At 46.3% G+C, this 23,705-nt stretch overlaps 3 protein-coding genes across 4 annotated transcripts; 2 read left to right on the forward strand and 1 right to left on the reverse strand.

Moving 5' to 3' along the window:
• The first annotated feature begins 192 nt into the window (after positions 1–192).
• On the forward strand, positions 193–1,814 carry smim15 (small integral membrane protein 15). Its single transcript, XM_062454543.1, has 2 exons — positions 193–349; positions 1,016–1,814. Exon 2 carries the CDS (start codon positions 1,043–1,045, stop codon positions 1,265–1,267), a length of 225 nt encoding a protein of 74 aa, XP_062310527.1. The 5' UTR covers positions 193–349; positions 1,016–1,042; the 3' UTR covers positions 1,268–1,814.
• ndufaf2 (NADH:ubiquinone oxidoreductase complex assembly factor 2) lies at positions 1,664–14,790 on the reverse strand. Its single transcript, XM_062454541.1, has 4 exons — positions 14,570–14,790; positions 4,680–4,769; positions 3,625–3,665; positions 1,664–2,626 (listed from the first exon to the last, which is right to left on the reverse strand). The coding sequence occupies exons 1-4, from the start codon at positions 14,682–14,684 to the stop codon at positions 2,384–2,386; spliced, it is 489 nt and encodes a 162-aa protein (XP_062310525.1). The 5' UTR covers positions 14,685–14,790; the 3' UTR covers positions 1,664–2,383.
• On the forward strand, positions 14,777–23,520 carry ercc8 (excision repair cross-complementation group 8). Of its 2 annotated transcripts, XM_062454540.1 has the most exons (13): positions 14,777–15,013; positions 15,200–15,253; positions 15,416–15,511; positions 15,613–15,714; positions 15,928–16,051; positions 17,751–17,832; positions 19,220–19,288; positions 19,395–19,461; positions 20,497–20,600; positions 21,329–21,453; positions 21,560–21,757; positions 22,418–22,513; positions 22,813–23,520. In XM_062454540.1, exons 4-13 carry the CDS (start codon positions 15,614–15,616, stop codon positions 22,873–22,875), a joined length of 1,029 nt encoding a protein of 342 aa, XP_062310524.1. In that variant the 5' UTR covers positions 14,777–15,013; positions 15,200–15,253; positions 15,416–15,511; position 15,613; the 3' UTR covers positions 22,876–23,520. The 2 variants fall into 2 exon arrangements, with proteins under 2 accessions (XP_062310524.1, XP_062310523.1); XM_062454539.1 differs by having other exon boundaries at positions 14,808–15,253.
• The last annotated feature ends 185 nt before the right edge of the window (positions 23,521–23,705 follow it).

The raw sequence follows: 23,705 nt of genomic DNA on the forward strand, positions 1-23,705 counted from the left end.
AGGTCCTTTGTTATGATCTTTTCTATTCTTTCTCGTCGACAAAATTCATAATTTGGTGCATACTATACATATTTGCATTCTTTCTTTCTCAACATAACCACACACACATTATGTATAGTGCCTGTAAACCTTGAGATATGTGATTTTATTACGTTTAATCTCCCTGATTGTTGAATGTCACGTATTATCTCAGTGATTAAACCTTACTATACGGCCAAGACTACAACTCCCATCTTCCCACGATACCACACACGTCATTAGAAGTGGCGAGTTGCGACAACATTTCCTGGTGCTCAAGTGCTGCTGGAGTACCAGATCAGCCTTTTTCAAGAATACAAGTCTCTGTTAGGTGAGTGTGTACAAGTTTATTATACTGGTCTATCATTAGACAACAAGTACTTTTGTCTATGTATTACGTTGGCTGTATCTGGTACTTAGTTCTGTAGCCGACTTTTGCCAGAAGACAGTTTACGTTAGCTAGCTAGCTGTAGCTTGCTCGTTACACAGAAGTTGGGCCAGTCCTTAAAATCATTGTTGCGTCTGACAGTGGGTCCCTAACAGTTTTATATTAGCGAACTTTACCAGAGCTTGGGAAAAATGCACCTACGACGTTACTGTGAATAACTAGCTAGCTAGGAATCTTACAGAGAAGATGAATAGCTAGCTACAGTAACTACCTATTCGATACTGGATATAAATTCGATAATAAACAAATAGCCTAGCTATGCGGACTGCCTGCCTTCCCAACGAATTGGTTGGGAATCATGGCTCGAGGATGCAGTTTCCTATAAGTTTAGAGTACTTTTTTGGTGAGGGAAGTATCACCCAAGTTAAGGTATTTCAGACCGATTCATAAAATTATTCTATTAATGAAACTTTTATTTTCTCTAAATGAATAGGGTGCTCGTATAAAGAGTAGATTTTGAACTGCAATTTCAAGATCTTTTTTTTGCATAGATTTAGAAGTAGCTTAATTTGTGCTCATAACTTCTTTCTTACAATTTTTCTCCCCCAGATCTGTTTTAAGTTGTTGGTGATCAGGATGATTGACGTGCGAGCGTGGGCAGAGTATGTGGTGGAGTGGGCGGCCAAAGACCCGTACGGCTTCCTAACCACGGTCCTTTTGGCTCTGACCCCCCTCTTCATCGCCAGTGCCCTGCTGTCCTGGAAACTGGCCAAGATGATTGAGGCGCGCGACCGCGAACAGAAGAAGAAGCAGAAACGTCAGGAAAACATCGCCAAGGCCAAGCGGGCCAAGAAAGACTGAGGCCGTCAGGGACGGATGGGAGGGAGAGAGGGATGAAGGACGAGAGATGGCACCGTCCATGCTCCGTGTTCTCCTCTCCCTCCCCCAGCCCCAGCGCAGGCCCACTGCCTCTGTCCTACCCATGGAACGGAGGCAGGATGTGGGCCCCACCTTGGAGCCTTGCAGCACTGGGAGGGCCAGCATCCAGCCTGGGCAGAGGCTAAACCTGCAGGACTCTTGCCAGCGAGAGGACAGTGAACATCTTGATCCACAATAAGGATCTGCTGTCTGGCTGTTGTGATGGTGCAGTACCTTGCATTCCATTTATATCAAATCTTCTGATTTCAATACATAAGCATACCACAGTTTGAATTATTTTGCTTTAAATTAAATTACGAATGAAAGGCTTTTTTATTAAGTTGTTTATGAAAAATGTTTTATAGATCTGGAGAAGTTTAACACACCAACCACGTAATGCCAAGGCTGGGCTATGATCCATGGGGTTTTCACCACACAGATGATTTCCAATTTATTTTCTCTCTGCTTAATAAACAGTTTTGTTTGAAAACGTGTCACCTTACAAGTGGGTCTGAGGAATATGATATGTATAGGACAATAATGACATTTTGACATGCAGAAGATATTTATTTGACATCAGCTGCCTCAGAACATAACTTACTCCAACACTGGCAGTTTCATTTGCAATCCACATTATACTGATCATTTTAGTAAGACCAGCTACAGTATCGCCTACACAAGACCTGATTTTACCATGGCTAAGAACATTCAATCTTAAATAATTCCATAACTATGACATTATCAATGGCGTTTCATTATACTTCTCAGTTTTTCATGACCCTGAGGGCCAGGTAATAGATAAGTCAAGCAAACTGCACCAATAATTGCTGTCAGCAACACAGCAGCTTGTGACAAAGGAAACTCGTACTGGTTAACAACACGAAGCCCATCTGGGTTCCCAGCAGCATTTCTCCACTCAAGTGACCAAAGCAGTGACTAAGGAGCAAATGTAGCAGTTTTACTCCGACTCCTGTCCACAACGGAGTTCGCACACATCGGAGCATAGGTGTGCATGCGTCATTCTGAACACACGGTATCCCACGGTGTGTTATGCATCGTCTACTTCTTGGCGTTGGGTGTCCAGGACCCAGGCTGAAACGTGTTGGCCGTGCTGACAGGCTCCTGACTGACCTCCTCCCGGCCGAAGCTGGTGGCTGCAGCGTGACCTCTGACCTGGGTCTGGGCGGGAGGGGCGACCAGGCCTTCCTCGTACTCCTTCGCTCTCAGGAGAAGCTCCCTCTTCTCTACCTCCCTGGCCTTGTCCTTGATATTCTCCCTGTAGCACTGGTTCTTGAACAGCTCCTGAGATAGACAAACAGACGGGATTTGATCATGATTGGTTGAATATACACAATACCATGTGCAGAGCTACAATGTACTGTTGGAGACTGAAAGAGTGAACAAACACATTGGAATGGCAGAATTTTTCGAACCTCTAGAAAGCCCCAACACTAGTGTCCAGTTCTGTCATTCTTTACTGGCACAGACGGCTAGGGAGGGAGGGAGGGCTGGACAAGTTGCTGTTATGTGCTGGCAGGACAAAAGCACTGGAAAGGAGAGAGGGGGGACCATGGCCAATAAGCCCTGCTCGGGGGGGAGGGGGGCAAACATACTGAGCTGCTTTTCCAGTCTGCTAATGACAGGATTTAATCCAATCAATTCATGTCGACTTGGACAGGGACGAGTGGAAGTGACAAGGGGGCAAGGTAATGTGCTGGGGGAGTGTCATTTGGCCGAGCCACCACAGTCCAGCTGTTGATGGTTGCGACTGGGCAGACAGACAGGAGGCATGAAAATTGGAATAGAATGTTCTGGCAACCGTAAGGTAGAGATGGCATTGGCCACTGGCCTGCAGAGCACAGAAAGCTGCCTAAGCCTGAGTATTTGCCTTCCAAGGGCTTTCCCATAGCAACATTTCACTCGAAAATAATCCCCCATTCTCCTGCTGCAAAAGCAATAAACACAGTAAGGGATGGAGGAGAACTGTACCCTGTCCATGGCTAGAGCCAAACACTAACATAGAAACCCCATTTCTCTTCTCACACAGAGAGAATAACTCCTATCCAAAGTGGAAGGCCGGTGTAAAAAAAAAAAAAAAAAACGCCCTGTTGCATGATGGCTTCTGTTCAGCATCACACTTCAGCACAGGTTTATTTTAACACCTGTCCCCCAAAGTTGCTGCCTCGGTTGGAAACTGCAAGAGACATCAAATCAAAGGGATTCTCTGAGCTTCCCTGAACTCAGTCCCCCAGAGCCCCCCCAACACTCAGCAGGGCGGGAGGAGGGGAGAGAAGGGGTACCTCGATAGATGGGGGCTGCTTCCGTCTGCCTCGGATCCAAGCTGGAAGAGAAAAAGGGATGTGTTAGAATACGCACCCACACACATGCATACAGTACATTCACTAACAAGACCATCTGTCTCATTTTATAGGAAGTGATACCGTGCAGTAACCTACATACAGTACACATAACAACCATCAACCATGGAAGCAAACAATGTCAAATTATCTGGCTTCAGAATACGTATAGTAACTAGCATAGGTGGCCTATCGATTTAAATGCGTGTCCATGTTTGGAATTGTCCTCATTAATGCATATATGGGGTCTTATCGCTGGTCATCGACTCACACACACACACACACACACACTCTGCAAACTTACAGGCAGCTTGATTCTGATCTGTTAATAAAGCAGACAGGGAATTTCACAATGTCGTCGCCCGGCTCATTCTTAGACAAGCGTACTTTCTCCCTCTCTCGCTGTCTTTCTCTCCATTTCTCTCCTTCGTTTGCTTAATCTCCTTCTCTCTTTTATTTTGGCAGAGCGGGCTGTGGAACAGGCTTGAGGAGCCAGAGAGAGGGGGAAAGAGGGAGAGGGAGAAAAGAGAAACGGAGAGAAAGAGGGAGAGATTTCCCAGCTCTCCCTCTTGCATACAGGGATTGAGGCCTCTTTTATCCCTCTCTTATTTGCATCCTGATGAAAATGCATGAGGAATGGGGAGAGGCAGGAGGCATGCTTTAAGGTGGATAAAGCCAGTCAGAGACAGAGAACAGTTTGTTTCCAAGTTGTAGGGGGGGGGGGAGAATTTTTTTGTCTTAACATTGGCAGGGGGGGTCTTTGATGAACTCATGAATAGTTTCGCGAGCTTAATCTCAGCAGAACAGGATTCCATGGCTTTGACATCACATCGTGGACTTCTACATGCTAGTCCTCTTTTGAAGGCCTTTTTTTGTATGCACCGTGGTTGATTCGTGTAAAATGTGTTGTATGGAAGCCTGGAGCATGCATTTAGTATAGTCAACGGCTTATTTTATGGAAGCCTAGCCTCGGAAATAGAGCAAAAGAGAATCCTTACCGTCCCACTCGGACGGTATGCTGCCTTCCAGATACTCAAACTCTGTTGGGTTAGACGCCACCACCATCCGCTTGGCTCGAACCATTCTTCCTAGGAACAACAATGAGAGAGAGATGCTTATAACAATGTACACACGTACACACACACACACACACAAAAGGGTGACAGTGCTCTGACAGGCCATGGGTGATTACCTCGTGGCCCTGAGGCCTTCTTTCTTAGATCTCTCTTCTAAGAGAGGGTCTAAATCTGGGCTAAGCCTTTATGTAAATCAGGCTCCGTAACCCACCAACCACAGCCCCACTCACTGGCAACCTCCACCAATGGCAGCCCTCTGCTAACAATGCCCTCCAAATCAACGTCAAACCGTGCAGGAGACAAAAGAGGTCAGATATCACAGGGAACACAGGAGGCATGAGCTGCATTGAATATTAAACACACTCTCTCGCTCGCTCTCTCACAGTCTGTGTAGAGTAACAGCGGCGCTAGCTAGCTAGCTAGCCTGGCAGCAAAGCCCCAACCAATTATTTTGGCAGAATCTGCTGATTAAACAATTTCAACTGGCACAATGACACAGACTGGGACAGAGGATGGGGGGGGGGGCAGGAGCATAAAGAAAGTGAGAGATTAAGAGATGGAAAAGGGGGACCAAAAAAAACGACTGCTCCCCTGCAAGACTCCCCAATCTGATGCCCAACCCATGCTCACACTGGATGCCTTCAAGTGTGTGGGGAGGGAGGGCGGGAGGGAGATGATGTACGGCGAGCAGAACTGAGTGTAATGGATAGGCAGTGTAAAGCACGCTCCAGAACACAGACAATCAGTCAAGATTCCATCACCATCGCCTTCCAGCTGACTGGACATAGACAAATGGACTGAGAGCTCCTCAGACTAGGGACAGACTCGCAGACCTTGATCTCAGTCCACCCTACACTAGATACATATGGCATGTGAAAGCTTGGAAGCAGTCCCACTGTACCTCATCCAAGAGATATATAAATCAGGCCAGTTAATTAGGCTACCAACCCCCCTCCACTACAGCTTTAACTAACCAATTTAACTCCATAGGCTCCTCTGTTATTCCTATAGAGGCCCCATTCTATAGTGGGAAGTTACTAATCCCACTGTACCCCCCATGTTCTGGCTGAATGTGCTCTGTAGCCTAATTGTTCCATTTGTTTACATGTGCGCCTGCCTATTCCTTGGCTTCACTGAAAACCCTCAGGACACGAAAAACTTCACAAACAAACATAACAGAGCTCTATCTAAGGCAGTAACAACAATACATAAAATCAGGTAAAGTAATTATGAAGCGGTGTGAGTTGAGGAATATTTAAAAAAAAATCTATTTAGACTAAATGTTTCACTAATAAGCAGAGAGAGAGAGAGAGACAGAAAGTGCCTGCTCTTCTCTTCCTCGTTCTCCTCCACTAGCTAGACTGCATCCCTCGCTTTCCAACACGGCTGTTCTCTTGTCTTGCCACTTTTGCATTGCAGGCATGACTAAATCCTTACTCCATGGCGTTTATCCTTGGATTTGAATAACAAATATGTACATACATTTATGAAAGGGGTGCAGTCTTCCCACTGCATAAACACAGGGGAGGAACATGTCTGTTTGTCTGGGAGGGTCAAGAACAAGTGTGGTCAAAACAATCAATAAATAAAAAGTCCTGAACCAAGTCTAAACCTAAATTTACTAACATTTAGTCTTATGACAATAAGTTTCCAGTAGTTGGGTGTGCTTGCCTTTGACAAGGCACAACCTACAGCTCTGGAAAAGAAAATTGCACTGCACCGTTTTCTCTCATTTTAAATAAAGTTGAGAAGGACAATTTTGAGTGAGGAACAGAAGGGTAAAATTTGCAGTGGCCTCTTAAATTTTAAAGATCCTGTAAAGTGGACCTGGAAACGAGTTTTAAGTTCGCCACACCACAGAAAAATGTGTTATTAACTACCCATCCAAATTCGAATGAAAAAATAACACCGACAAGTATGTTAAATTAGGCTTTGAAATCGTGAAAACATCAGCAGTCTTCTCTGCTTGAGACTGGGGGGGCGTGTCGCCTGAAGGAGCTGAAGCTCCGCCCCTCGCTGCCTACCTCCGACCCAGATAATGGACGCTATGTCAAGCCGAACAAAACCATTTAGAATTAGAATTTATTTGTTCAATGAGTGAAACATACAGATGCATATAAATGAAATGTTCCCCTGAGCTGTAACAGTAAAAATGGACACCAGAGACAGCAGACAGTGAGCTCTCCAACTAGGCTACTTCTAACACATTAGCTACCATTTCACCAAAATACCATCATTCTACACCGAGTAGCCTAATATCAATTTAGCGGTTTGCACTAACTCATAGCAGAGATACCTCTGGAAAAGTTATCTAGTATAATTATAACAAGCACACAGAACTGAGTGATGAACTGCTGGCGGCGGTGGATGGTCCAGGTGCGACCGGAGGATGAACGGCCGGAGGGGCGATGCTCGGTACGGCTCCGCGCTGCAAGAGAAGCCGTGTGTTGGTGAACCCCGTCTGTCTCTGGTCCATGTTAAAACTGTCCGCCGTGAAATGGTCAGTGCCGAGGCGGCTGTTGGAGATTATCCGAAGCTTTCCATGAGCGTGGCTCTTCACAAAATCTATCCACCTATTTTTCCTTTCATTATCAATAGGGAACTTAAATGGCGTTGCAGCGCAGCTGGATTTCTTGCATCCAGGGAAGATGCAGTTGTGGGTGGTGGGAGACATCCTGAAGCTAGCTAGCTAGCTGATGTAGGCTACAATAACAGTACAGCAGGAGGAGCCATTCAGTGATCTGGCGTAGATAGGGCGAAATGATGCAGATAGGGCATTTTTTGGCTCCGCCCATTAAAACCTGATCTGATAACGGAAGAGAAACTGTTCTTTGGTTTAACTCCACATTTCAGTGTGACAAAGTCTTAGCGCTTTGCACATGCTTTCAGGAACTCATTTCACACGTATATAATGTACTTAGAAGCAAAACATGGAATTTACTTTACAGGATCTTTAACCTTCTGTTCCTCACTCAAAATTGTCCTTCTCAACTTTAAAATATATATTTAAAAAAAGGTTTGGGGGGGCATATTTTCAGTTTAGAGATGGTACTGTTTGAATCGCGATTCCAGCTAAGATACTGCCAGTGATGACATTGTTGAAATCAGCTAGTCTCAAAAGGGGTTCTTTATTAATTAAATGCAATATGAGTAAATGCTTAAAAATATCACTAGGAGGAAAAAAACTTTAGGGGAAGTTTAAAATCATAATATAGTTTAGGACCTATTTTTACACACAATTTCCCAATTTCTTTGTTTTTATGCAACCGTTTGTGAGGCTGCCACATAGCCTTTCACCATTCCCTCTTGCACTAAGGTAAATTAGAAGACAACCCTGTTACATTCTACACTTCACTCTTAGTATTTTGAAGTGTAAATAAGCAGCTACAAATGTATGCTTTTCAATCTATGCAATCTTCATAAATACAAAGTCTGCATACTTATTTCAAATATCAGTTGTAAAATGTAAATACAAATCGACCCATCTGCAACCGACGCAAGCACACTTCACAATTTCCCCCCAAATTTACCCTCTCTACTTTCTTTTACAGAAACAATTTGAACGATCTACAAAAAATGACTAAGGTAGAACAGCCAGTTAAGCCTCGGTAAATGTTTGGCCCTGCTTTTGAGAAAAAATTGCTCAACGTAATAACGCAAATACGTTCATCTTAAAACCTAGCCTGTCAAATCAAGAATCTTAGTAAGTCAATCACAAGGGGGATTCCATCTACCTCATAGTTCAGAACTGATCCCTCTTTCTATCAGTTCCTGTTGGCCCCTTCCTCTGCTGCTTCTCTAAGACCTGGTGACCCTTGAATAGTGTGTGTGTGTGTGCGTGTGTGTGTGTGTGGGAGGAATCTCTATATCAGTGGGACCCTTATGACAGGCCAGCCTTCCCCTCACTCACCAAGACACACACACACACACGCACACACGCACACACGCGCAGCTAGTTTAACACCCAGATTAACCTGGGGGATCAGCGCGAGGACGCTGCCTCTCACCTTGAAGGACAAACGCAGCGCAGCCGAGGAGGGGGGAGGGGCCACCGTCAGGAAGATGAAATCCCACCTCATGCATATTTATGAGCCATCTCACCTGTCTGCACACGATTCATCTGTGAGCCTGCTATGAGACCGGGGGTGGGGGGTGTAGGAGGGGGAGGGATGCGGATGAGAGGTTGCCATGGCAGCCAGAGCGGGAGCCAATCAGAGGGCAGGGGGGGAAGGTGCTCCCCGCCCCTGCTCTGAAGGATGATGTGCTCTCGGAGGGTGCTCTTTGAACCCTGAACAGACCCTGTAAGAACGCCATCACCTGCCTCAACACCTTGACCCATGCCTTGAAGCACACCTCCCCTACTCACAGCCCTGGGTCCCAGGTGAGTTGGGCTGAGGTCAACCTGCTACATTTTGATCCCCCACAATGTCACTCATGGCACTTGGCCAATCCGTCTGTCTATCTGTCTCCAGACCGAAGTCTTTGATCCTGACCCGATCCATCTCCTGGCCAAGTCTATCTGAGCTATAGGGAGAAAGGTGTTGAGATGACAAGGGATGGGGTGTGGAGAAATAGCTACCAGAACGCTCAGGGGCTGATAAAAGGAAAGACTAGTGCAGGTCAGTGTAGACAGCAGTAGGACTAGGACAGTCGTAGCTCTTACGGTGTACAGTAACAGACTACAGCCAAGTCAAGATGGAGTGGTCATGTAAGCAGCAATGATACAGGCAGCGGGCACCACGGACACCGTCTCCATGACCCCCCCCCCCTCCCCAAACACACACTCACACGCCGACAAGGAATGTAAGGGAGCCGTAACCATAGAAACCAGCTAGCCCGGCAATGGGATGAGGTTTGAAGAAGAAAAAAAAAAAATGGCCAGACGTTGTTTTCGCATCAGTAGTGAGTGGAAGAATATTGGCTCGCTTTCAGAAGAGCAAGAACACCACAGTAATGCCTTTCCCTCCCTCCCTCTCTCTCTCTGCCTCACCTCACACTGTACCTTCATAGACCATGAGCAGTAGACATGGTCCAATAGAAACACAGGGAGGGTTGTATGCAAAGTAAAGGGAGTCAGGTGGCTGAGCGGTGAGGGAGTCGGGCTAGTAATCTGAAGGTTTCCAGTTCGATTCCTGGCTGTGTCAAATGACGTAGTGTCCTTGGGCAAGGCACTTCACCCTACTTGCCTCGGGGGGAATGTCCCTGTACTTACTGTAGGTCGCTCTGGATAAGAGCGTCTGCTAAACGACTAAATGTAAAGTGTGCTTGAGAATGATAAGAAAATGTGGTTTCTAAGCGGTCACAATCTTTCAGTATATTTTAAGGTTGGGCGTAACACCATACTGTACACCAACGGACCTTGTACCCTATACTAACTAACCGACTAGTGTAGGAGCAAGGTTCAAGCTCTATGTGTGTCTATGAGAGAGAGGAAAAAGTCTAGAAGGAAGCTTGGTTCTTTGTCCGGCTTCTGCACAGAGCCTTAGTGCTGGAGCTGTTTGCCCTACAGCCCCAGCCCCCCAGCCCCCCCCCCGCGACACATGTCCCTGCACTAAGCTGAGCTGTCCACCCCTTTTATTCACCTCCATCACACCTGACAACCCCTCTCTCATTCTCCCCCTCTGTGTTACCTCCCTCCACTTTTACCATCCAGCCCTCTCTCTCTCTCTCTCTCTCTCGCTCTCCCCGTCTGTCTGTCTCTGTTACTTCAGCCGCCCCCCCCCCATCTCTTCTCTCCACCTGCTCATTTCGCCCCCTTTCACTGTCAAAATCCCCCTCCGTCACTTTTCACGCTCTTCCCCCACGCTATAATTTCTCCTCTCTCTCTCTGTCAGTTCCCTCGTTTCTCTTCCCTCTTGCTCCGTCGCCCCCCCCCCTCCCCCCTCCCCCCTCCCCCCTCCCCCCCCTTCCTCTCTCATTCTCTGTGTCTTATCTCTCTTTCTCTCTGCTTCGATCACTCCCTCGGTCTCAGCACCTGAATGCTTTATGAAAATACTCTGAATTCAATCAGCGGGGCCAGATTGAGGCTCTGTCTGTCTGTCTGTCTGCCCTGACAGACTGGGTGTCAAAGCCGGCAAGCATCTAAAACAGAGAGATGAGAACACATCGTACAATGAATAACCAAGCTGGAAAAGGCTAGCTCTAAAAGAGCCTTATTTGTTTACGGCTCTTTCCCCCCCCCCCCCCCCCCCCACAAACAGACTGTCCATCTCTGCTGTCTGGGAAAATTACAGGCGAGGAGAGGAATGCCCAATCAGATTTGTTTCAGAGGAACAGACTAGGGGGAGTAAGCCTTGGTTGTGAAGAACTATTTTGTTGTCTTAAAAAAATATTTATTTTTATTTGTATTTTTCCGCATCCTGTTTTACAGCACATTGAGCATCGTCCTTCCTGACAAAGTCAAAAACAGCATCAGAATAGTGGTCGATGGGATGGATGTTGGCTTGCTTAATTCCTTTTTAATATGTTTAATGGGGAGCCAGACTACTCTGGGGTTCCTAAAGAAGTCCATTCAGCCGTTAACGTGTAGGAGGACCGGCTTAATCGCTTTGCAGAGTGGGTAAACAACCTTCATCTCGATGCCATGCATAGCAAAGCTGCTAATCAATTAAGATGATTTACAGTGAAGCGGGTCCTGGCCATAGGCCTTCATGATAAACACACTGGCTAGTACTGTGGAGAGAGAGAGAAACTGCATCTTCAGCTCACCCAGGGGACAACTTGTGGCAGAATAAACAGCCATTTGGACCCCAGACTCTCTCTCTCTCTCTCTCTCCCCCCGTCTCTGCAGTGACTCCTTCCTCGGAAACATTTGTGGCTTGAATGAACGCTCTGATGACACGCAGCCATCTGTTGTTGTGTTAGCCAAGTGTGCCGCTAAGGCATGCAGTGTGCGAAGCGTTCACAAGCGCTAGGCCATCTCTGTCGCTCCCGCGCGCACACACACATACTCCTCCCCACTTCCCTCCTACACCAGTCACCCAACCTGAAAAGGCAGAACAGAGGCCTTTTCAGTTTTCACTTCATAGAACAGAGCTCACGAATCACAAACACAAAAGGGAGGAAGGTGGTGATAGGAGGGCAAGTCAGGAGGCTCCATTCTTCCCCACAGTGCATGCAGCACCTTGGAAGAACCCCCCGGATCCCTTCAAATCCCCACACGGCGAAGGGGACCGATAGATTAAAACGGCATGGCGTTCGTACGCCGCTTAAATGAACAGCGGCTAAAAATACATCCTTTTCACGGCAACATGAAAGGGAACTGCCTTTCCCCTGTCCAGTATTGAGCCGCCATTGATTCCAAGACAAAGGCTACACCTCCTCAAAGAGGTAAGGAAAAATAGCAATCATACAGGCAATTATTTTCAAATGTGCCTGCAGCGGCCGATAATGTCAACTATCCCCTCTCCCTAAATAAAGGGAGGGAGTAATCAAAGCAGCAGTCCTGCCATTAAGACGAATGGGCCGATCCCCAGAAAGCTTTGCTTTCATGCGGGCAGCATGACAAGGCGTCTCATGGCGTCTCATGCGGTGTGATGCTAGGCCAGGAAGGGAACAGTATAGATTCTCCATTCTTCTTGTGTGGATTCAGAGCTGAGGGCTGGAAGCAATGGACCAGTAGGATAGCCTTGTTCTTCTGTTGCATATGGATGAGGAATACGTCACTTGCTACTTCAGGTCTGGCCTGTTCCAGCGGGCTAAAAACAGGTCTGAAGGAGGTATCAGTCTGGTTTATCAGGGCAGAGGAGAGAGGGGCTGTAGTCTGCTGATATACAATGCTGTAAAGGATCCTAGGGAGGTATCGTAAGCAGTACTACTGCATCCCGATTGGCCACCACTTTCTGTTTCAGTCCAGACACTGTTGGCGGGCATCAGAGGGCCATACAGAGGGAGAAGTACAGAACCACAGACATACGGATAAGCAGACATTTTCAAATCATTAGAAACTCCATAACAACTGATTTGGTTCTATTCCGACGTCAACGAGCACGCGACTTTTACTTACGCCCCAGTTCACGAGTCAGCCGCCGGTCAACGCAACAGAAAACAGGATGGACAGAACACAAGGGGACAGACAAACGATTAAGTGGAGGGGTAGTGGAAGGAAGGGGAGAAAGAGGTAAAATGGTTGAGAGAGAGTGATATATAGAGAGAGAGAGGCAGAGGGAGAGAGCATGAAGGGAGATACTCTTCACTTCTGACGCAAGATGCCCTGCAGTAGAGGCCCTAGGCCCACGCTTGGCCTATCGGTTTAAGATCAAAAAGAGCCCGCTTTAGCAAGACATATAGACTGAATAATACATCCACTTTATTTCCATCAGGATGGAGTGAGCAAAAGAAAGAGAAGAATGTAAATGTGCGAGAGAGAGCGAGAGCGAGAGATAGCGAGAGAGAGAGAGAGAGAGAGAGAGAGAGAGAGAGAGAGAGTAAAATGTACTGCAGGTGTTGTCTGTCAGGAATATAAAAGTGGACAAAATAAGAGCGATAAAAGTGAAGGGAGCCCATAGGCTGTGTAGGCGCGACACCTCTACAGGGACAGCACCGGCTGGCTAACAGAAGCCTGTGTGGTAGCCAATGCTCAGCCTAAAGCAGCGCTCTGATGTCTCGTTTGAATAGCCTGACAGCCACAGGCCAAGCAGTAGCCTTAGATGAATTATACATAAGAGGTGGGCTGATGGGTCCCTGAAAACTGCTGAGAAAAGCCAAAAGTGCAAAGTCAAGTTCAGAAAACAAAATCAGCCTTTGGTCTCACTAGATATGGGCCTACGCTGGGATGAAAACCACAGACCAAGTCTATAGTATGGGGACAGTGAGTAAGTCCTATTTTTAAAATGTTACACTGAGAGAGGAAGGGTGAAAAGTTTAGCCGGAGTAAGTAGTCTCGACCCCTGACCCCCATCCTGTATTCTGGGTCCCAGCCTCAACCCCAGACCCCCATCCTGTAGTCTGGGTCCTAGGCTGGGATGTCTAATAATGCATAATTATGAGGCATTATTAGCCATCGAACGGATACAAAGTATTCCTTTGTTGATGAGTAACACTCAATGGCCTCCATTTGTCTAATCACCTGTCAACGTAGCACAGGAGATGTGGAACGAAACTTAAGGATTTGTCCTTTGACGTGGCTAATGACAGCTAAAGCCATGTGAAGGGCACCACCTAGACGCCTGGCCTTGGATTAGCCTGCTGACACATTGCAGGCCCTAGTTTGTGAATTACATCCTGCTGATATCTCAAATATGTCAGCTAGGAGAGCTGACCTGAATATGAAACTACATACGTATCTTATTTTGACTGAAAGGAATATCAATGGAGAACATTCTGGACCCAAATTCTATTACGCATAGTTGAAATTGTGGACGTTTACATGATTTGTTTTTGTCACGAACTCCATCTAGCGGTGTACTTAACACACTACAAAATAACTATAAACACGGCAATGTTTATAATTACAAACAATTAGAGCTAATTTTCACACAAACAAACGAAAAATTCAGCAACTGCAACAACACCAGTACAATTTGTTAGCTATAATGTCAAATGATTATCCTTGAAACAGACCACGACAACAGAATGTAGTTGTGCGTTCAACGTAGCCTAGTTTACTTGACAGTAAGTAGATACACATGCTATCTAGCACTGCACATAATGATACGTATTATTTATAGTATTAAAGCCTGCAGGCTGGTTAAAAGACAAGTAGGTCAAACCAACCAGGAGATCGGATAGGTCAGGGTCGGTCCGCGTTTTTAAAACAAGCAAGGCAGCTTGCTAACGTTATCTAACTACCTGCAAGCTAACTATTTACTTACCCATCCAAGTTTTTTGTTCGGGTATCACGTAGTACTTATTCCCTAAATGGTCTGTACCGACATGTTCTTTCACCATCCCGAACGTCCGCCGTAATAAACCCGCGATCCTGCTCATACTTTGATGGGACAGATGTCAGTGTTGTTGCTTGATCGTTGTTGTGATCCTTCTCTTCCACTTCACATGAATCGCGCATGAACTTGTATGCTACTCTCTGGGTGCACAGCCGTTCCAGCAGCAAAGTACATTTTTATTGGAGAAGGGAGTTGAAGCAACCAATGAGGATCCTTGTTCTTCGTTTGCCAGACGTTTGCCAGCTACGACGTAAAAACATCATGGCCGCTGCCATTGCTACATTTAGTACTTTCTGTGCTATTTTCTCTCACGAGAAATAACACAATTCGTTTTTTATTGGATTGAAAAAACGATTAGATCACCACCAGGGAGTGAAATATTAAGCAGTTGAATGCATTTTCAAACCTGTCAAGTTCAGGGAGGAAACGTTATTTTGATGTGGTTAGATAACCAGCTAACATTAATCATAAATAACAATACAAAGCACCACTCTTCCGCTAGCTACTAGTGGTGTGGTGTTTATTGTTTAGAATTATGTTAAATTTTCTCACAGCAAGACAGACAGGACTTGACGATCCACTTCGCCTTAGACGCGCAGAGTCAACAAGGAGGTAGGGAACCGTTTTGGGATGGAATTGGCTAATGCACATGTACAATTATAGCTAAGTAACTTTGTGGCTCAATTAGCTTTCCCACAATTAATCTGCTATCCCAATTGCTCACTCTCTTTCTCTCTCTATATATGTCTCTGTCTCTCGCATTTTGCACGGAAGGGTCCTAAATTTAGAGCTCAACCATGATCGAGATGTGGACAGAATCCACGGCAACGGGATCAATACAATTGACATTGAGGTCATTGAAGGAAGATAGTAAGTGCATCTGATCTCGAGCTTGCCTCCATCTGGCCAGCTAGTTGGCGTGGTCTCCTCTGGCCAGGCTATGTAACGTTATTCTGATGTCTGTTCTCCAGCATGCTGTCTGGGGGAGCTGATGGGGTTATCGTTATCTATGACCTGGAGAATAACACGAGGAAGCCACAGTATACCTGCAAGGCAATCTGCACCATAGGCAGGTGTGTTATTCACTACTTCTCTGTCATCCCCCAATCATCCACAAGATGGCAGTGGTGCTTAATTGTCTTCCTCTTCAAATTGCTCTTAAATTGATTTGGACTGTAATGAATTTAGATGAGTTAGCTGTTCAAACGAATTTCATGATTAATAGACATACCGAAATGACTGTGTTAAAATGTATGTGATTGATCAGATGACTGTTTTTGTTGCAGGTCCAGTAGGTATGTCCACAGGTTCAGTGTAGAGACAGTCCAGTGGTATCCTCTGGACACTGGCATGTTTGTCTCCAGCTCGTTTGACAAAACAATGAAAGTGTGGGATACAGAGACTCTTAAGGTATGTGGTTTGCACGCCTGTTTCCCTCTCTTGGGAAACCAACTCCGTCTCTTTTCATTGCTCACTCGCCCACACACCAATATTATTTCCTTATCTCTTTCCCTATTCTTTTTCTCACTTTCTCTCTCGCTCCACCATGCCCATATGTCAGGCATCAGGAGCATCTAGGTGCTCTGGTGTAACGGCTACTGCAAAGGGTCATCTAGGGCAGTGGTTCTCAAAGTGGGGTCCCCGGACCCCTAGGGGTCCGCGAGCCATAGCCAGGGGGTCCGCGAAATAATTTGCCATAAATGATAAAATTGTAGAATTGTGCTGTATCATTAAAAAGTGAAAAAATATATAATAATCTACAGATGGGTGACCATTTGCACCAATAAAATAAGCATATTGTGTCCATTTAAGAGCACAAAGGCAGGGCTCTACAGTGTGCCCATTTAAATATGTGTGCATGGAAAAGTACTTGGGCGCACAGGTGCGAGCGAGTTATGTTTTTAACCTATTGCAGCTGACAGTCACGTGAAAAGAAATGATAGAACCCGAAAATGCTCAAACCATTATTTGCAACGGGAAACATTTCTTCTGAGATTTCAACACCTAATAATCGCGACTCGGATAAACCTCATAGGCTGCGTCCTGTGATAACCTACTGAATCTGTCCTGCGTTGTAACAACCTGGCTAGCGATCTACCTAGCTAACCTTCACCCTCAGTGTGAACAATCAAACTAACCAAACTGACATCCAACACTACAAATATCAAACGAGTTCAACAATAGAAACTTAAACAATGCTTCCGTCAACAAAATGAACCCCCCAACTGAGTCCCCTTCTGTCCTGCTGCAAGCCATGCTGAAAACCAAGAGCGCAGTTGCGACCCTACATGAACACCGGTGCGAATAGCTACAACATAAAAACTAAATTTCCCATAATGAGTAGTTTGAATTCATCCACCACCGAGGACCTCTTCGGATCAGTACAGTGGTGCCCTCCATTGAAATGTTTGATGCCTCTAAATGTGCTGAAAACTGAATGAATAAATACAAAAAAGTAATAAATGAATATGTAATGAATAAATAATGGGGGGGGGGGGGATCCTTGGAAAATGTTCTCCCCTGTAAGGGGTCCCTGGCCCCAAAAAGTTTGAGAACCCCTGATCTAGGGGACAGTTACATAATCTACACCAGTCAGGAATCCAGACATAGGCCTAACCTTTCATGAGCAACTAATGACATACTGCATGGCAAAGGCTGGGAAGGCTGCCATGTAACTTGTTACGCATTGGGCTAAGCAATGAGCACACAAGTGGATGTGGCAGCCTACTTTCTGTGTGTGTGTGTGTGTGTGTGTGTGTGTGTGCTCGCGAGTGCGTTTGCGTGACTGTCCACACAGAGGGGTCTCTGTGTGCGTCCATAGGCTCAGCCCTCAATGGCATCGGCACACACTGGAGGCCAGTGTGCAGAGAGCGTACTCGTGTCGGCAGAGGGATCAGCATTGTTACCACCGGCTGTACTCGGACACACAGCTCTGTTCGGCCCTCCTCCAGCCTCCCCTCCAGGCTCCACAGTGTTTCTGTTCTACGTTCCGGATCTGAGAGGATTAGCCTAGCATCTCCTCTCTTCGGGCGTGGAACAATAGTTTTTGTGGAGAGAGTTTGGAGGCTTCCTGACGTTGTTTGTTCCTGTTTACCCCCCATCCCTCCAGCCTGCCGAGGTATTCCAGTTTGAAGGGAACGTCTACTGCCACCATATGTCCCCTGTCGCCAGGAAACACAGCCTCATCGCAGGTGTGTGTTTGTGTGTGTATGTGTATGTGTGTGACAGCTTGATGTACTGTAGGGTGGTCAATCTATTTGTGTTGAATTTTATAGATGTAAGTAATAAACCACAATAACAAATCAAATGTGGACATTTAATTAAAACAAAACAATTCCTGGTTACTTCTCTAAAAGTAAAACACATTTTTCTGTGAGGCCTATTCAGTCTAGTATCTATCTCTACTCAGTCTAGAGAGCAAACAGCTGTTTCATGTAGAGATTACAAATTCATCTTAGGGTTGGAACTAGTTTTGGTTGTTGTTCTTTCACCACTACACTGTTTGCACTGCATGCTTGAATCACCATTGTTCTTTGTTATGTGATCTGTATTTACAACACATTCTGTCCGTGTTAGAAAACAGGTTTGTTCTACACTAATTCATGGCACCTGCCAGTAAGACGTCAACTCAACTTGTTTCTCTGGGACTGTCCTGTTCAAGCCGTTTTGTTTTTATGTTCTGAACTCTACCCTCGTCCCGACCCTTTTCACCGGTATCTTAGTCCTGCCTTCTCCTGATCCCCATCCTGTCCCATCGGTCCAATCTATAATCTGTAATATTCCCCAAAATCTTTGTGGTCTTGTTCTCTTTACTACTGATAGTCATATCCCCTTGTCCTGCTACCTAGTCTGGTGATACATATATATATGTGTATATATGTTCAGGAACAGCTCTACACACACACAGGTTTTTGTGAGACACCATTGGAATCTAACCACCTCCTCTATCTCCCTCACCCTCATCTTCCCTTTCCCTCGCTGAGCAGGACTGACGGGTTGCACATACCCGCCCCCCCAACACACACATACACACAACTCTCTCAATACCACTCTCCCTTTATTTACATTTACATTTAGATTTTTAGAAAAAAAATTTAGAGACATTTCGAAATTTACATTTACTTTATCTGCCTATCACTCTATCAAATGTATTTGGTTCCTAGTTATTACCTGTGAGTTGGCGAGGGCCTGCATAGGAGAAACCGAGTCAAGACCCTAACCCAACCTGGGGGAGGTCTGGGTAGAGCAGAACCTCAGGGTCGCTTATGTCCTGTTTCAGATCCATCTATGTTCACCCTATTTTTAGTCTGTTGTTCGTAAGCTCTTTCCACTGCTGGGCGGGTCTGCTCTGTCTGTGTAAGCCCATGTTGAAGATCAAGGCTATTGTCGAAACGTCCTCCTTTCTTATCTAACAAGAATGGCCTCCATGTCTTTTCCCCGTCGGTGCACTTTCACACGCTCGCACGCACGCACACACACACGCGCGCGCGCGCTCTCATCTCCCACTTGCATACATGCAGACACGTGCTCGATCGTTCTCTCACCCTCTGCCGCCCTCTTTGTTTTCCATCAGTGCAGTCGGCACCAAAGACCCCAAGATCCAACTGTGCGACCTGAAGTCTGGTTCCCGCATCCACGTTCTTCAAGGTGACTCTCTTTTTTGTTTTACACGCACACACACACACACACACACAGAAAGGACAGACGTGAGCAGAAACGCACACACATACTGACCATCCCGTGTGTGTTCCAGGTCACCGGGGAGAGATACTATCTGTGAAGTGGTCCCCCAGATATGAGCATATCTTAGCCACAGCCAGGTAGGTAGTAACCTAATCTACCAGAACCACTGACGACCTTCATCTAAAACGGCGACTGCACAGGCCAGAGTTCAGACCAGTCGACCATTCACTAGACCACCTCAAAAGAAAAGTAGGCCTAATGCTAATAGTCAAATGTAGATCGACTCTAGACAGAGCTACTTAATGCCATCTGGTGGCATTTGCAGAATGGGTCTAAGACCGTGGCATCACTAGGCCGGGCCCTGTGAGTGCCAACTCAAGCATATGGCAGGGAAGGGCACCCTACCTGCTTCATGCTAGATTAGCTCTGGCTAATGAACCCTCCGGGACCTGTGGGTCGGCCCCCGGGGCTGCAAAGTTATTGGAGCCGACTCCGTAGCAGGAGCGACCCGGCTCCGGCTAAAAATACGTCGAGCCATGGGACGGTAGGAGAGCTCGTCGTGCCCCATCTGTGTTGGTCTCCGCTCCCAACAATATTTTGTGCCTCACGTCGAGGAGGACAAAAATGTGTTTGTAGTAGAAGGAGTCACTTGTGGAGCTAGCAGGTAGCCGACTTAGAGAGGGTTTAAGGGGTCACATGGGACCGTTTGTTATTTGTTATTGCCTCTGTCTGTAAGAGATTGCTGGGAGATTGCTTATTATTTTTGGATGATTTCATTAAGGAGATAAATTATTTAGCAAGGTGTTCTATGAAAGATAATTGCAGGGCCAGGAAGGGAGACACTGATAATTATAATGATACATCAGTAGGAACCTTTACCTGCAGATCCAGAAGTCAAGGGGAGGATTATGCCAGAGGGGCAGATGTCACTTAGGGCCTGTAGGGACTGTCATTGGTACAGGAAGGGGCAGGAAGGCTTCTAGGCAACCCTCTGGGGCAGAGGTATGCATGAAACCATGCATCAGGACACCCACATGCTTTTGATTTGTTAGCTTGTTTGTTCTGTATGACCTTTTAACCGTGCTGCCTGTAAACTGTTGTCTGTTTTTGACTCTGATCTCTCTATCTCTTGATCTCACTGTCTTTCTCGCTCTCCCTCCCTCCCTCCTCAGTTCTGACAGCAGGGTGAGAGTGTGGGATGTGCGAAGGGCTTCCGGAAGTCTCTTTACTCTGGACCAACACAACGGGGACAAGGCCAAAGCCTCCTCCGAGGCAGGTACGAACGCCCCCCTCCTCCCTCCGAGGTCCTCTCTCGCTCCTCCTTCCCGCTCTCCTACGTTTCCCCGAGCCCCCTCGTCCTCCATCCCGTCATCCCCCCATCTGCTCTATCCTCCCATCACCATCTATTAACCTTCATACACCCTCTCTCCCTCCTCTAGTCCCCCGCCCCCCTATTCCTCCTTAACCACCCTTCCCCTCCCTGATGTACAGGATCGGATGCAATGTCGCAAAAGATGCAATCTATACGCCTGTCGTGTGGAACAGTTGAACTATTCAGGCTAACCAATCGAGATCAGAGAAATTGAGTTAAACAAGCTTTCCGAACAAGATAGACATTCTCCACATGTTTGTCACTCTTCGTCTCCCAGCTCCCGCGAACCAGTTTCTCTGAGGCAGCTGTGTGATAACCGAGATGAAGGGGTTACCTTCAACCTAAACCCTTGAGGGTTTAGGTTGGTTGAGGGGCAGTTTTATGGGCGTATGTGAAGCCCTCTGTGACATGCTTGTGTGTAAAAAGGGCTATACAAATAAATTTGATTTGATTTGATTTGAAGGGAAAGGAGAGACTGAGTAAAACAAAGAAATGCAGATAAAATGGCCAAAAGTAGAAAACAAAATAAAATTAGGCAAGAAGTCGCCTAAAAGAGCCTTTCTTAATCATTGTGTGTATGTTCTCACTAATGTGTGTGTGTGTGTGTGTGTGTGTCTTTTCCCATGTATTAGTAAATACAGCCCATAACGGCCGGGTAAATGGTCTCTGCTTTACGGCAGACGGCCTCTACCTCCTCACCGCCGGAACAGACGACCGCATGAGGCTCTGGAACAGTGCCACTGGAGAGAATACACTGGTGTGTGTGTGTGTGTGCATGCACACACGCCTTCTTCCTATGTCTGACAGACCCAGAGGCTTGCCCATTAGCCATATATATCTCACTCTCTCCGTTTGACGTCCAGGTGAACTACGGGAAAGTGTGTAATGAGAGCCGCAAGGGGTTAAAATTCGCCGTCTCTCAGGGCTGCAGCCCAGAGTTTGTGTTTGTGCCGTGCGGCAGCTCTCTGGCAGTGTACGGCCTCCACACGGGCCAGCATGTCACCACGCTGAGGGGACACTACAACAACGTGGACTGCTGCGAGTTTCACCCCGACTACCAGGTAGCCACATCCGCTAGCCATGCCACTTCCCCCTGATAGGTTACATATTAAAGTCAACATGCCCCAGTGAAACGGTCAGCCACACTCTGTGTTTATAGTCCCTACAACAGTTGGATCCTCAGTTGGTCCCTACAATTACTGGATGTAATTGCTAGTAAAAGTAATCAGGAGTTTACTGAGAGCAAATGGAGGTTGGTTTATAACGATCTGGCCACACCTCTCTCTGGTCTCCATACTCCCTCCTTTGTGTCGTCCAGTTTTCCTCCCGGTCATTGTCTCCCTCTTGGGAGTTTCCTCTCGCTCGTCAGCCGAACACATCTGAGCAGGCACAAGCATTTTTGTGTCAAGTTATTTGTTATGGTGTTTTAATCCGCCGCGTGGCTCGTTTATTACTAAACATTTTCCAAGAATGCAGAGGAGCTACTTGACATTCTGGGTAGCTATTGGAAAGGACACCTCGTCCTGGTATTCAGTTGCGTCTTTGTTATTCGAAGCTTCCAGGTATACGGAATGTGTCTGAAGAGGGACAGCTGTCAGCGTTTAGTTGTACATCACTCAGAAAACATGCTACCTGTCTTGCTCTCGTATTCAGTCTCAAAATTCGAAATAAAAGTCCTCCCTTCCTCCTCCCCCCCCCCCCCCCCCCCCTCTGACCCCCAGGAGTTGTACAGTGGAGGGAAAGACTGCAACATCCTGGCCTGGGTCCCTGTTCTACGGCCCCCCGATGCGGAGGACGAGGGGGCCACAGCTAAAAAGGTAGGATCTGGGATTCCGTTCGCTTCAGATACTGATTTGACTAAATGGGAGTCAGGTGGCTGAGCGGTGAGGGAATCGGGCTAGTAATCCGAAGGTTGCCAGTTCGATTCCCGGTCATGCCAACTGACGTTGTGTCCTTGGGCAAGGCACTTCACCCTACTTGTCTCGGGGGAATGTCCCTGTACTTACTGTAAGTCGCTCTGGATAAGAGCGTCTGCTAAATGACTAAATGACTAAATGAATTTGGTTACAGAGAACACAAATTAATCTGGAATATTGGACTGTTCCTCCTTTCCCAGGTTGGTGGCCTGTCTGTAGTGAACCCTGCTTTTGAAGATGCCTGGAGCAGTGATGAGGACTGATGAGGGCATCACCGCAAACCTGCCCCAACCCATCTGGAGCCAGGACCAGCCGTTAGGGAACTCCTATATCACACCGACACCTAAAGAAGATGGGGACTTTAATTTTAGAAAGACTTTTGAACACCTCTACTGGTGTTCTAGTGTAGGCCTAAGACAGGCATTGTGTGTCAGAGTTGACAATTGATTTTGCCAAGAAAAAGTGTTTATTTGTATACAAATTATGTTTTGGAGTTGTGTGATGTTTTGCAGACTTTTACATTGAGCAATCGTTTTGGTCTTAAATGCAACACACTCACACAATTTCTTGTGCCACTCCCGTTTGTTTTGTTGTCTTGGGTATGACAGAAACCAGTGCTGTATAGTTCTAGGTAGGGGTGATACTGAGGTGACCCTCCCCATCGACTGGGTATTTGTTTACAAAAGATTCTGTTAGGAATCCATGCACCCAAGTGCTTTTACCATCATGGCTTTCTCAATGATTATAATCACTTTGTATGTATTGTCAACATTTTCCCATACATATAAACATGTCCACCGTGTTCAGGGCTTTAATCAGAAGATCAGTTATTTGTATAAAATGTATATGAATAGTTGCTTCTTGTATGTTTGTATATAATGAGTAATGTGATTAAATGATTGCCTTTGCTTCTTTCTTTTGGACGATCATTTCTCCCTCTCGTGAGTGTTTATCCTTGTGTGGGAGAGATTTGTAATATTTTGAATTTAACTGCACATCAAAAAGACGTGGATACACTTTTATCTAACTCCACAATTACCTCCAAAACTTTGTGTGCAGAACTGGTATCATTGTCTCAAGGGGTTGATAAATC

This window comes from Osmerus eperlanus, chromosome 28 (genome assembly GCF_963692335.1).
Source record: "Osmerus eperlanus chromosome 28, fOsmEpe2.1, whole genome shotgun sequence".
In the NCBI taxonomy this organism is placed as follows: Eukaryota; Metazoa; Chordata; class Actinopteri; order Osmeriformes; family Osmeridae; genus Osmerus; species Osmerus eperlanus.

Excerpts from the sequence above, each read along its gene's own strand:
- ndufaf2 (XM_062454541.1), bottom strand. The coding sequence starts at position 14,684 with ATGAGCAGGATCGCGGGTTTATTACGGCGGACGTTCGGGATGGTGAAA. Across the intron at positions 4,770-14,569 it reads CGAACAAAAAACTTGGATGG|GAAGAATGGTTCGAGCCAAG; the intron begins GTAAGTAAATAG and ends TGTTGTTCCTAG. Across the intron at positions 3,666-4,679 it reads CATACCGTCCGAGTGGGACG|CTTGGATCCGAGGCAGACGG; the intron begins GTAAGGATTCTC and ends TTTCTCTTCCAG.
- ercc8 (XM_062454539.1), top strand. The coding sequence starts at position 15,177 with ATGTTAAATTTTCTCACAGCAAGACAGACAGGACTTGACGATCCACTT. Across the intron at positions 15,254-15,415 it reads CGCGCAGAGTCAACAAGGAG|GGTCCTAAATTTAGAGCTCA; the intron begins GTAGGGAACCGT and ends TTTGCACGGAAG. Across the intron at positions 21,758-22,417 it reads AGTTTCACCCCGACTACCAG|GAGTTGTACAGTGGAGGGAA; the intron begins GTAGCCACATCC and ends TCTGACCCCCAG.
- smim15 (XM_062454543.1), top strand. The coding sequence starts at position 1,043 with ATGATTGACGTGCGAGCGTGGGCAGAGTATGTGGTGGAGTGGGCGGCC.